Consider the following 14,376-nt stretch of genomic DNA (forward strand, 5'->3'; position numbering starts at 1 on the left):
CATTCTTCCCGCGAGGGAAATTAGATGTCGCCATCAAGCAATTAAAATTACATTCCTGCGTCTACACCTTTGTTTTTAATTTTTTTCGTCAACTCATGCACCAACCCATTAGTTTATTATCTTGTTAGTATTTTTTAGGGCTGCATATTATATTGGAAAAATATCTATATTACGATAACAATATGCACATCGCAAAGACATGCAATAATTTTCTTACAAAATCATTTGCTATTTTCTGAAGTTGAGCAGTCAGAGGCTGACTCGATAGCCACCCAATAGTTGGATATTACAATTAATTATCTAAGCTCACACAAAAGTGTAATTTCTTTAGGTAACATGTTAAATATCGCAATATTGATTTTAATATTGATATCCGTATTGCATGTTTTCCCAATATCGTGCAGCCCTAGCAATTTTAGTGTAGTAATCCTTCTAGCCAGAGGTGGGTAGTCAAAAAATGTAATCAAGTAAAAGTAAAAAAATAAAAAATCAGTACGTAATCAGTGACAAAAAAAATACTGAACTACTGAGTAATTTGTGATTTATTTTTCAAAATAGCGCTTGAACATCAAATAGACAAAAATATAAAATATGAATGTGCAAATTCAAATATTGCCCAAGAATATCACTTGAAAACAATATTTTTTTCATAAAATAATAAACCAAGGGAAATTCAGCCACAAGAAACGGTCTTTAAGGAACTTTCTTGGTTTACACATGTGAAACAGCAAAATAGCCTCGCCGGAGTCGACTAAATCTTTTCAATTATATTGAACTCGGAAAGGTGGGTGAAGCCCACCCACATTTATCAGCAATTCTGACATCCTTTCCTTACTCAAAAACAGTTTGAGTTCTACCAACATAAATTCTTTCTCAAGTATCGTGTGGAATTCTTGCAATCATCATTTTAGACACATATGCCAGCGCATGACATAGCGGGAGTTCATTTTATATATTGCATATCCTCACTCAGGTTGCGGGTGAGCACGAGCCAATCTACAAAGTAAATATAGATTTTTGCCATGTAAGTGAGTCTGCGCGCTGTCATGTGACCACCTAACTCAGTTTGAACGGTGAAATGGAGTCAGCATCACTAGTTGTTACAGGTCGGATACCCAAATGGTGAAACATGGGAAACAAGTCTTCGACAAACCAAAATAGAAGCAATAATATCGAGCTGTAGATACGCTTACAAATAGTGAGCGCAATGTAGCACAACGTTCCGACGTAAAAGTAGCGTTTCTTCTTACCAAAAATACTCAAGCGAAAGTAAAATATAATGTGTTTTATTTATTTAATTCCGTATTTATTTTTATTTAATCTTTAATTAATTCAATTGTTATATCCAATGAAATTATTTGTTGTATTGCACAGGAGAGGGGAGCTCTCCAATCTTGTTGTACACCGAGTACAATGACAATAAAGGGCATTCTGATTCTGAAAAAGTCTTTTGCATGAAAACTACTCTGACAAGTGCAATTGATCCACAAAGGAACTTAAGTAAAAAGTAACAGAGTAAATGTAACGCGTTACCACCCACCTCTGCTGCAAAGTGTATGTGTCCTGACTACTGCTTAAAATAATGACTCAAGATGACGTTTTTGAGTATCTCCTTTTTTTTGTTCACTCTACTGTTGTTACAACAGGCATGTGGTAAGATAATGTCACATGAATCGTCACAAACAAGTGCTGTATGTACATTCAACGTGGTTATAGTGGTCTACATCATTGTTTGAACAGTAAATGTGATGCTATTGTAAACACGCAATCGCCTCTCCTTCACATACACAGACTCACAAGAAACACATTACGTTATGTACAGTCGCAGTGTTTTTGTATCAGTGTTGATGAGTTGATATGAAGTCAACCCGGCTTGTTTTTAAAGGGAAATAGGAGGGTAAAAATGTCAACACTTCCCCCCTTAGCCTATCTTTATTTGTTTTACGCTGTCTTGCTGAAACCAGCGGACTGAGACAGTGATCCCCTAAAAGTTGAAGGAACTTCTTTATATACTTGTGTAGAGGTGTAAAGATTAATTGGTAAATTAACAACTAATCTGTTATCAAAATAATCATTAATTCATTTTGATCAAATGAATACTTTAGAGACCTTCTTTCATTCAAAATTGCCCAAATCCTCAGAATTTCAGCCTCTCAACAGTAAATAGTCTCAGATTTCAATAGTCCTTCCTGAAAGCAGACTGATCATCTTTATGTTGAATCAAAATAAAATTTGCTTTTACTTTGGAAACATGTTATCAACATTTTAATTTTTTTTTGACACGTGTGTTTTCGGCGCAGTCAATTTGAAATGATGTTCTGTTTTCGGATGTTTGAAAAAATAAAATTCCTTAATTGATCGCCCCAAATAATTAATTGATTATTAAAATAACCGTTCGTTGCAACCCCACTTGTGAGACAATTAAGAATGTTTAAAAAAAAAAAAAAGAGAGGCGTGCAGATGTATTAATTTGGTCTCATTAGTACACTTGTACAACTGTCCTGAATGTTAAAATTACACTAAAAGATTGCTTGCCGACAATTTGATTTATGATAATTCCTACAATGTGAAAAATGGTGTAGAATTCCAAACAGCTGTCCAGCGTATCAGTACGAAGTTAAATCGGGGACTTCCTGCATGTCACACTCATGATTTTGTCAATAGAGATAATTTATGCATTCCGACATTTTAAAACCTCAAAAACAATTCTGAAATCGTCCCTGAAAAAATAGATGCGAATTCGACTAAAGGGGAAAACATCACAACCCACTGATTATGGTGGACAACACTGACATGATGTGCTGAGCTAATAATGACAAAGATATAGTAAAACACTTGTATGTGCCGCACACGTGATCTATTCCAACATTCCTGATATATACAAATACTATGTGTCTTGTACAATTTGATATATTTTCACTCTCACCTTTTGACGACTGGGTCACACGCAGTACGAAGCCGCCGTTCATAATTAGGCTTCATGTTTCGCGGGAGGCGAATTAGACCCTTCCCGGAATAGCGCGATGCATTTAGAAAGGGAGTCTTGCAGTTTTAGCTTTGGTACATAAAAACCAGCGGTGGTCTGGCTGTTAGTCCCTGAGGGGATGTACAGTAATTGGACCACTTGAATATTAACTTTCAAATTTAAAGCCCGAAGTCACGTTGAAGGTACATTGAGAAGGATGCAAAAATCCTGACGTGTTTTCCCCCGTCCTGCACGAGCTGCTGCCATCCAGCCCTTAACAAAAGGGGTCAATAATGGATGAAGCTGCGTCGCTCTGCGAATCTGCTGAATTTTTTATGGCAGTTTTTCACATTAGTTGGTCTGAGTGGGTGTAAAGCAACTTCCTGTTGTCGTTCTTGCCTCACTTCCTTTGCAGTTGCTTTCATGTTTGGCAGGTGTTTGTCGTGTGTTGGCAGTAGACAGGAGGGATCACTGGGAGAGTTCCGGACCAGGTAGAGCTGCCTGTACAGTATACTGTGTGTGTGTGTGTTTTATTCTTTTTAATAATTTTTTTGTAGTGAAGCAACTCTGAATGCGTACACGTGCATTCTAGTCCTGACTGCGGTTTCGCTTCTTGAAAAAAAAGAAAGGAGTCTTCTGGGGTGGACCCAGCAGCATGGGAACCTGGTTCTTGTGCGTGATCCGGATCTGTAAAAGCAAAAGGAGATAGTCAAGACCATATTTATGGCACGTGTTAAAGTCTTAAGCACTACAATTTTTATAACTTGGGGAAAATAGGCAACCGATTATGTTTTTGGTTTCTGACTTCACAGTTCTCGGTGACTATTTGGCATGGTCAGTGTTCGTGCATTGTTTTGAATATTATATATTTACCTTTATTTTATGTCTTCTCAACTCACTAGGTTTTCATATTCACCTGTTCCAGGCAAAAACAGGTGTTCCTTGTGTCTACCAATGAGCTCCATCTAGTCACTCATGCCTTGTCCAGGTGCACCTCGTTGGCTTTTCAATTTAATTCTCTGCTTTCGTTCAGTCAGTAGCTGTTTCTTTTTATGTTCTTGTCTTTTTTTGCATCGTTGGGATTTCGTAAAGCTTTCAGATTTGAAAGTAGGAATGAACCGAGAATTCCCGAATGTTGTTCTTGTCAAATATCTGAACTCGAGGATGTGTCGATTGGATTGTTGTGAAGGCTTGGTTACGAAAATATCCCACGTTGCATTTTGTGCTACTCCCGGGAAAATACGTCAGAGTCGTGGGAGGGTGGTTAACAAGTACACAACTTTTCCAATTTAGAGAGACTCGAGTTCACTGGAAGAATGTTCTCACGTATGACTCGGAGAGTTCACAAGAGTGTACTGTGCGTTCTTCATATTGAGAAGCGGCCTTTGTTGGATTACTGTTGTTGTTGCTGCAAGTAACGTTTCTAGTTTGGCTGCCAGGATGGCCGAGTGGTCTAAGGCGCCGCGTTCAGGACCCGGTCTCCCCAGGAGGCCTGGGTTCGAATCTTGAATTTCCCCATTGTGGGACTAATAAAGGCAATATTATTATTATTAATTATGTTTTCTGTTGTGGTGAGTGTTTAAGCTTTTAAGTTTTGCTACTTTGAATTTTGATTTTTGGAACTTTGGGACTTATTTTTATTTTTTATGTGTTCTAGTTGTCTTTTTTGTGCTTTTGAAAAGAAATCCTCTTTTGAAGTGAATCATGCCTTGCCTCATTACCTCACTGCACTGATGTCCGCCACCTTTTGTCCTATAGAAAATCAACCATGCTCAAGATTCATCTGTCAGAGCCATTCTCCTAGGAGGCAGAAGTATAAACTCAAACCCTTATCACCTGTGTAAAAAGCTATAGACTTGGCTCAACCAGTCAGACTGCAGATCTGATTCAGAACTGAAGTCGAATGCAGTTATCATCGAAACTTTGTTGTTTTCTGAAGATTTCCAGGGAGTTCTTCTCAGCAGACTAAGCGGGACAATGATGGATCTAAACTGTACTCCTATTTCTAATGTTGTGAGTCTTTGACAGTAATGGCTTCCCAGCAATCAAATACATGCGGTTTAAAAAAAAAAATAAATTAAAAAAAAAAAATCTTCCGCCCCCGTGAAGACCTGCTGTGGTAAAATGAAAAATGTTTGACTGCGGGAAGAGTACAAAAAATAGCTGACCTTCTTTTTCTTTTAATACAAACAAGAGTCGGCCTGCCTGCGCTTTTGGATGGCATGACTGCGTTGGATGTGAAAGTCTGGGGGTGTGCAGAAAAATGTGCCAACAAGCGCAAGCGAAAGCAAATGAGTCAAGGCTAAAATATATTTCTAAAAAAATGGAACATAAGAGCAAGGATGTGTCCGTTTCCATCATGTCTTGTTTTGTTTACGTTTGCTCAACGGGCGTGGGGGCGTTTCCTTCCAGCGCGTGTCGTGCTGGCTGGAGAGATGCGCCCACCAGCCACGCAAATGTTACTCGTGGACTCCTTGATTACCTTGCTGCTGGAGAGACGCGCCCACCTGCCACGCACCTGTTACTCGTTTAATTAACTCACTACTTAAACGCCTCGTCTCTACTACTCGGCGTCGGTGCATTGCCCTTTTTTTTTTTTTTTTTTTTTTTTTGGATGTCACTGTCGCGCTTTGTTCCTCGTTCACGCTCTGTGCTCATGGATCCTTGTCATTGTCGCTTATCCCTGGTTCCTGTCCCGGTATCCTAGTCAAGTTTTGTTCTGTCTAGTCACGTTTTGTTCGTCTTCGTTAGTTTGCACTTTGATACGTTTGTTTCTCCTAGTACCTTGTTTGCCCTATTATTTCATTAATTAAATTCCCTTTAAGTTACCCTTGCCTGGCTTCCCTGCATTTTGGGTCCTCCCTTCTTCCACCCGCCGATCGTAACAGGATGAGAGATGGCACAGGATGATTTATGCCATTCATTATCCACCCGGACTTCCACAGTTGATAAAGGTTAAAGCTGAAGTGCTGCTTCAAGGCCATTGACTTGCATGCTTACATCCATGAATCTATCCATACAGTGTCATAAATAATGCTACTGTGAAAGTCCATGTGTTCCTTGTCCCCCAAAAATGAAGACATGCTCCCGGTGTCAAGTTTTAAGAGTTTATAATGGATGGATGGATGATTCCGTACCCTGTAGGGCTAATTATTGCCAACCTATACACAGTGTCTGCTCTGAACTGGCCCATTGCAATCAAAACCTAGGTTGGTAGAAACATGGCTCAAGGTCTTTGTACCTTTTATAAAAGTTCTAAGCAATTAGTGAACACCCTGTTGCCCTAATTCCTGTTGAACACAACTCAAAATGGCTAACCATGTACATGTTCGGCGCAGCCCAACGTGGTTTTCTCATTTTAAAGTGCTAAACGTAGTGATGGGTAGATGAGGCATCCTGTATCGTTTCGACACAGTGACACAATGTATTGACACTGTGTTGACACTGTGTTGCTGAATACTGACACCTGGTGGACTTGCAGGAAACATTTGACAGGGTCATCTGACACTGATCTGTCAAACTAATTTTATCCAATTCCATTGATTAGCGACGTGAGGTGTTTTTATATATCCTATTTCGTATTACTTTCCATCACACTAATTATTCTCTTATTTATCTAATTTATATATTTAACTGAATTATTGTTGTATTGCACTGGAGAGGGGAGCTCTCTAATCTCGTTGCACACTTGATGAGTACAATGACAAAGGGATTTCTGATTCTGATTAGGCATTTGCTTTCACATTATTTTTACATACACGCAATTTCATAAAAAAAATCTTTGATATTTGAGACGCAGTTGATAAATTAAGAGAACATCTGTCCGAATGCCCAAGTAAAAGTGTTGTGAATGACAATGGACTCATTGTAATTAAAGATTTTTATTCAAAAAAGTTAGTTTCTCCAGCGTTTTGTCATTCAGTCCGTTTCTTTTTTTTTTAGGCAATTTCCCCCGCCTTTGAGAAGATCCTCTCACAAGGCACTGAAGAGGCTGGTGTGCACAACGCCTGTGTGGCTAATATAAATAGGTGAGGGAACGTTGCCTCCATGGACTTCCAGTACAAGAGCGGGTCTTCCGTACGTGCAACGTGTCCTGCGGATATATAGCGCTGCACCTCTGAGTGCGCATCAACAGTGACGTCTTCCATCTTGCGGATATTTAACGCAAAGTAACGCGCCAATAACTCGATGCTTGTTTTGAGCGTCCATCCTGTTGATAGATGCGCTTCCTTATGAACACAGTTTGGCGCGCGACCGCTGTGTCGACACGATTCTGGTAGTGGTCACGTGACTTTCTTAAAGCGGTACGCGCACCGACACGGGGTTTGCCCTGGAAGCTCGGCGCGCGCATCGACGCCTCAGTGTCGCTGGACCCATCACTAGCTAAACGTTTGCAGGCACTCCAAGCTCAAGTGAAAAATGCTCGCTCTCACCGTGCATGGCGGCTGCATCCAAGGCTCGCCGTCAATCTGCATGGGCAGCCTGCGGGATGTCCTGTACAGATGAAGATGGAGAAGTAATGACGGGGCGCGAAAGGTCAGATCACACACACTCGCTCACGAATGCATACACGCTCACACCAAAAAACTGGCCAAACATTGCTTTTACCCAAACCACTTTATACACATACGTCATGCACAAGCAAAATTTGAAGACTTTCATGCAACGGCCACTGCGACTGGCGGGTGACCAGTTCAGTGTGTGTCCTGGCCTAGGTCAGCTGTTCCAGCTCCCTTGATCCAAATGAAGACAAGCGCTATAGAAAACGGATGGATCTGTGTTTATTCATTCATAGGAGAGGATCAATACGATGATGGATGTGCTTTTAATGCAACACAAAGGAGCATGTTGCTCAGATAGACTGTGGGGACTTATGATGGTTACAAAAAATTGCAAACGGAAGGATAAAGTGAGCCAGAAGTGTTCTACTGAACAACTCTCCCAAATTCAGTGAGTTTTACATTGAGGAGCAGCAGAAACATTTGTCCACGGGGAACTCAAGTTGCACTTCTGGTTCTTCAGCTACTCTCGTTTAACTAAATATCTTGACTCTTGATGTTTATATGACTTAACAAAACTGTTAATAGTAATATTCTTCAGTTTTTGCGCTGGCTGACTGACTAACTCAAGGAATAAGAATATGAGATCAGTAGTCATGGTAACTTCGATATGAGCTATTTAAATAACACTTATGAGTGCATAGATAGTGACGTATAAACTGTTTGTACTCAAAAGGACATTCCATTGAAAAGAGGCCTTGACATTCGAGCATGTACGCAACACAATAAAAATTCTTCAAATAAGATAGTAAGGTGATTTAATTTAACAGACATTTTGGGACAGTTATTGTCCACACAATTATTATTGAAGTTTTTTTTTTCTGTATTCATGGTGAAATATAAAATTTTTAGAGCAATATGCTGTTTGGACTGTTGCATAAGGACATATTTATTCACAACGCATTTCTGCGAGTGTTCGCATGCGGAAAATAGTCCACTTACTCTCATGAATGTGGTAGAGTCCTAAAGGTTTTATAGGATTTGCAGTAGAGTTGTGTAGTCGGTCCCGGGGGCGGAACAGTCTGGCTCACCGGCCTGGCCGGACGCCCATTTTTGGGGCAAAGGGTGCGGGGTGACAACTTTTAAAAAAAGGGTTCGATTAACAAAGTCCAGAGGTAGATTTTAGTCCGGGCCACGGATTGTACCTCGTGCGTGTGTTGCCTTAGCTAGGCGGCTAAAAGTTCATCTAAAAAATTGCCTCAGAACGTGTCAAAAGCGCCGCTACCAACTGTTTATGATTAAAGAGACGTGAGACAGCAGTGTGTTGTCAAGTGTGCCAATATTTCCTTATTCTGAAATCACGTGAACCTTGCCTCCCACCTGCTGCTGGGGCATACCATAACAAGAGGCGGAGGGGCAATGTCACAGAAAGAGAGAACAGAGGGGCAGTCAAGAAGTCAAACTGTTAACCCACTTCGGTTTGACGAAACATTTACCTCCATATTGAGCCCCTAATAAGGTAAGTGGATTTGAATAGCAAATTAGCACAGAAGCTTTTTTTTTTTATTTTTTTTTTAGTGGGGTCTGGAGGGGTATTATGATGGGGTTGGGGGCCGACAATTTTTATGAATAAGGTCGGAAGGTAGAGGCCAGAATGCTTGCCAGATCACAGGCGGAAGGCGGGGACTGACTGGCAAAAAAGGGTCAGGTGCCCAGCTCTGCTGAATTGTTACGTTACCACTTTGGGCCCAAGTACACTAGTTGTCTTCATTCTGGTGAAAATTTAAAAATGTGTGACCACCCCAATTGTTATTATTTGCATTTTCCTATTTGCTTTATCATCACTGAGAGAATTCAACCAATCCAACTACATTTTCCATACTGCTTACGATTATGAAGGTCAAGGGGAAGCTGAAGCCCACCCCAGCTGACTTTGAGCAAAGGGCAGGTTACACCATTTATATTCACATTTACAGACAATTTAGTCTTCAATGACCCTAACATGCATGTTTGTGGCAGAGGTATCAAATCCAAGTCTAAAAAGTATGAACCCAGCCATAATTTGGCTTTAGCCACTTGTACCCAACCGGCAAGTAAACGACATCCTCTGGATTAGAATGACAAAAACATGGTTCCTTGTAAGAGTTGTGATCTCCTTTTAAAGTTTTTTTTTTCAACCTTCGAGGGTTTTGATAACATATCAGAGCACTGAGCCTCCCCAGTGGCTCTCGGAGCAGCAAAAAACATCGCGGACATCTATAATTTATCATGTGCAGATGTGACATTTTTTGGAAAACCCCCAATGTGAAAGTTCATGAATAAATGACACTAAAGAAATGCAATTTTGATCAGGATCATTCCAGTTCGGGAGCGGATGGCACCAGGTAGTTTACTAAGGTCCCAACATACGCTATTTCAAAAGTACGAATGGCACACAATGAACTAGTGGGTAGAAGAAATGAGAAATGGGTCAAACCCTGACATAGGGAACAAGACATAGTAGCAACCTGATGGTGACGTTGGCGCACTGAGCCAGGCGGCGCCCAGCGCTCTTCAGCCCCGTGTAGATTTGACCCATCTCAATGGCGCCCTCCAGGCCCACCACCTCCAGCAGCTGATCGCTAAAGTCTGCACACACAACACATGCTAAATCTTAGCGCGATTGTTTCACGCAGATGTGGAGTGACAACCATGTTGATTTTGAACGATATACACTGCAGTATTCACAAGGCATTGAATTGATCACGACCGGGGTGGCTGTGGTTTTGTAATCAATTCATTGCCCTTAGAATGAAATGACCCACATGAAATGGAATATTTTCAGGCATATACAGAACAGTGCATACTTTTCAAGGTAGTTGAGTTCAGAATGACTAATCGTTCCTTGTCAGTGTTCTATTGTTCTGGATTTATTTAATTAAGATTTATTTGTTCACACTTCGAGGATTTTGGTGACATATCGGAGCAGCAACCTATAGTTGATTTCAAAAGTCATCAAATGTGGGATGTTTGAAAGTGTTGAGATGGAGATTAAAATGAAAAGTAATGCACTTCTATTTGTTTCATTTTTTAATCTATCTTTCTTCAAATTCAAGGTGATTCTTCCATTTAATTGCATGATCCAGACTGCTTCCGAATGAATCAGAATGCCTTTTATTGTCATTATACTCAGTGTACAATGAGATTAGGGAGCTTCTCCTCTCCAGTGCAAATCTAAATATTAAAATAAAATAATAATAAAAATAATAAATAAAAATAAAAAGTGTACTGGGTGTCACATTATGCAGCAGTTCTACAAGGCAAAGGAAGATGCGTACGAGAGTTCAGCATGGAGATGGCTCTCAGGAAGAAATTCTTTTTCAGTCTGTCTTTGCATTGATGCACCTGTAGCGCCTGCCAGAGGGCAACAGGTTGAAGAGTTGTGAGCTCAGGTGAGTATTGTCCTTGAATGATCTTGTGAGCTCCACTGAGGTACCGGGTGGTGTAGATGTCCGACAGGGAGGGGAGAGGGAAGCCAATAATGGACCCTCACTCTGTCTGCCTCAGTGCAGCTGCTGCACCAGGTGGAGACACAGTAAGTCTAGCAGGCTCTCGATGGACGAGTGGTAGAAGGCCAGCCGCAGCTTGCTGTCCAGGTTGTATTTCCTGAGGACCTTTAGGAAGTGTAGACGCTGATGGGCCTTCTTTATCACTGCTGCGGATTGTGGATCGGATGATATCCAATTCATAATATTTGACATCACTTTACTTCAATAGCCAGAATGATCTTGGGTGTTTTGGTTTGGAACTGATATTCTTCGAACGCTGGGAGAAGAAGGCTACTCATTTTGATTGTTATTCAACAAGTGATGTGAGCAAGTTGATAATGGTTGTATTGTAGGTGGGTTTTTTTTAATTCGATTTATTTCAGGTCATATTTTTTAAATTTCATGGCAATCAGCACTTCTTTTGAATGGCATTTATTGTGTAATATGTGTTTAGATTTTTAAATGATTTTGATCAAACTCAAGAGACGAGTTCAGAGCAAGAACCCAATTGAATTGGATTGATAGCCAACCTGTGATGTTTGAGGTGGAAGATTCAGAATTTTTCCTTGGCAGTGCTGCACTTCTTGAAGGGGAAGTCAACGCAAACATTTCCTTTACAAGAATATGTTCTGTTGCAGGCCCTCTACTCTAAACATGGCAATCTGATTGATATTGCGTTTGTGAAATATGAGTTAAGCAGTAAAATCCACCCGCTTTTAGTGATCTCAAGAGGCTGCCATTTTGTCACTTCTGACGACTGAAAATGACATCACAGTTGCTCACGGCTCAGATGACGACCAATCATGGCTCAGCTTGACAAAACAGGTTAGCCGTGATTGGTCATTTCCTTGCACTGAGCAACTGTGATGTAATTTTTAGTCGACACAAGAGACTGCACCCGAGATGGTCGAAAATTGGTGGATTTTGTGGCTTAACTCAAATCCAACACATTCGCAAAAAGCGGTGACTGATGCATGCCAAGCACCATTCTGCATGTGTTATAACAGCATGGGTTCATAGAAGAGTTTGAGTACTAGACTGGAAGGAAAGAAAGGGGAAAATAAAAGAAAGGGGGGGGGGAATTCAGGAACAGTCAAAACAGATTGGGTCAATATGACCCACAAGGACAACGGGAGGATTAAAGGTTTATATATTTTGAGATTTTTATTTTCATTTTTCATTTTATTCATGGGCAAACACTGTGACCAGATGTAGGCCAAAACCATAATAAGAAGCATGTTGCACTTGTTTTCTTGAAAAAATCTGAGGTTGCTCATATGTTTTAGAAAAGGATATTTAATTAAATACGAAGACTTTACGAATGTACTTGTACTTCTTTGCACAAAGACAAAACAAGGGAATTATTTTTATTCATGAGGAATTATGCTTTGATTTTACTTGAGATATAATTAGGCGGGCGACACGGTGGCCCGACTGGTTAGCACGATGCCCTCACAGTAAGAGACAGCATCGGTCGTGGGTTCGATCCCGGCTCCGGCCATCCTGTGTGGAGTTTGCATGTTCTCCCCGTTCATGCGTGGGTTTCCTCCGGGTACTCCGGTTTCCTCCCACATTCCAATAACATGCATGGCAGGCCGATTGAACACTGTAAATTGCCCCTAGGTATGAGTGTGAGTGCGGATGGTTGTTCGTCTCTGTGTGCCCTGCAATTGGCTGGCAACCAGTTCAGGGTGTCCCCCGCCTACTGCCCCAAGATAGCTGGGATCGGCTCCAGCAGCCCCCGCGACCCTAGTGAGGAGAAGCGGTACAGAAAATGGATGGATGGATGGACATCAGTACCCTGACCGCGCAGTACAACTATTGCAGGGTGGGGAGTAGGCAGTATATGGTCCCTGAACCACAATGACTGAACCATTCAGTCTCACACTCACACATATGAAAAAATTCCAAGACTTCACTGAACCGAACATACAAGTTTTTGGAACGTGTGAAGAAACCAGAGTACCCGCAAAAAAAACAAAAAACAACAACAACAAAAAACAAAAAACAACACACTAGCAAAGGCATAACATACTAACTAAATTTCAACCCTGAAACTCTGTGCGGCATTCTTGCTAAGCCATAGGTCGTCCCTATTCAATGGTCCTTTAGCCTAATATATCTCTGACAGAGCCAAAAACATTTTTTTTTCATGACATGAATTATGAACGATATAAGTATCATTTGCACAGCCGGTGTGCTAATTTGTGAGCTGCGACAGCACAATCAACTCTGACTGACAAACTTCTGACTTATTTCACTTTTTCACATTAACGGCACACATGCAAAAAAGCCTTCTGTGCTTGTCTGGGTGCAGGCCAAAGAGAATAAAAAGCCATGTATTTTGTGGTGGGAGCATGGCCTAAGGGTCTGCGCCCAGACACGTCCAGACTGGCAGCCTGCTGTGACTGCATTGCAAACAACGTCAATAATTCCCTAACGTGGTTTGAGCTCACACATCCCGTTGCTGCCTTTGTTTGTCTAAATGCAAACAGGACACTGTTATGTCTCGTTCGGAGCTGCACTGTAAATATTTATCTTTTTTGAGTAAATAGTTTACAAATGTATCCCTCAATTCTCACTTTTTTATTGTAAATTATTTAGTGGAAGGAGGTTAACTGCATGCACGTATACATGCGGTCCATTGTTATGTATTCGATGGTGAGCTGTTATTATTATGATTAAAAAGGTGGAATTTTGTGGCTCGTGTGCATGCATTTTTGCTCATTGTTCAAACTTAATAAGCAGTTAATGACTAACTTTTTGTTTTTGCACACTGGAGGTCCTATAAGCTGAGTCAGCGCTGCAGGCCAGGAAAAACAATACATCAAGTTTTGTTTTCACTTTGTCTGATTCATTGTTGACATAGTAAAGTGGAAAACAACCAAAAATGCAGCAAAGAGGCAAAAAATTGACCTTTCCAATTCAAACAAAAAGAACAGGGAACTCATGCACAACAAATCAAGATTGAAACCTACGTAGCTTGCATACATTGTGAATGCATTGCGCCAAAGAGCAACAAAAATAGCTTTCTCAACCATTCGAATCATTTAAAAAAAACAATAGGCCAAAAAGTTACAGAGCAAGCATGAGCTTAGCTGGCGAAACGCTCCCTCATGCAGCCTACCATAATGTTAGGATTTGGTTAACGAGCTACCAACAACAATTTGTTAAATGAATAATACAAGTGTAGTGGCATAAATAACTAATTTGATTTGTTCCGTGCCTAAGCTTGCAACTCATTTTTCTCAGCCATCAAATCAATAGACCTGCTTAATATGAATTGAAATTTCCATTAACCCATTCGAGCACCCCAAATCAGCACAAATCTTTTAGATGTTTTCATTCAAGAAAAACAGCACTGTATTGTTTAAAAACATAATAT

The 14,376-nt window shown here is 40.6% G+C and overlaps 1 protein-coding gene across 5 annotated transcripts in view; it reads right to left on the reverse strand.

The window, feature by feature from the left end:
* Positions 1-533: 533 nt before the first annotated feature.
* Positions 534-14,376, reverse strand: part of dgkg (diacylglycerol kinase, gamma) — an 88,697-nt gene continuing 74,854 nt past the window's right edge. For all 5 annotated transcript variants that reach the window (XM_088315160.1, XM_088315157.1, XM_088315158.1 and 2 more), the window contains 3 exons: positions 9,972-10,092; positions 7,399-7,459; positions 534-3,652 (listed from right to left, as the gene is read on the reverse strand). In XM_088315160.1, coding sequence (XP_088171286.1) covers positions 3,554-3,652; positions 7,399-7,459; positions 9,972-10,092 — 281 coding nt within the window. In that variant the 3' untranslated portion in view covers positions 534-3,553. The remainder of the gene's footprint in view (positions 3,653-7,398; positions 7,460-9,971; positions 10,093-14,376) is intronic.

The sequence above is a fragment of the Idiotropiscis lumnitzeri genome, chromosome 14 (assembly GCF_059441095.1).
Source record: "Idiotropiscis lumnitzeri isolate Australia: NSW breed Sydney's pygmy pipehorse chromosome 14, RoL_Ilum_1.0, whole genome shotgun sequence".
NCBI lineage: Eukaryota > Metazoa > Chordata > Actinopteri > Syngnathiformes > Syngnathidae > Idiotropiscis > Idiotropiscis lumnitzeri.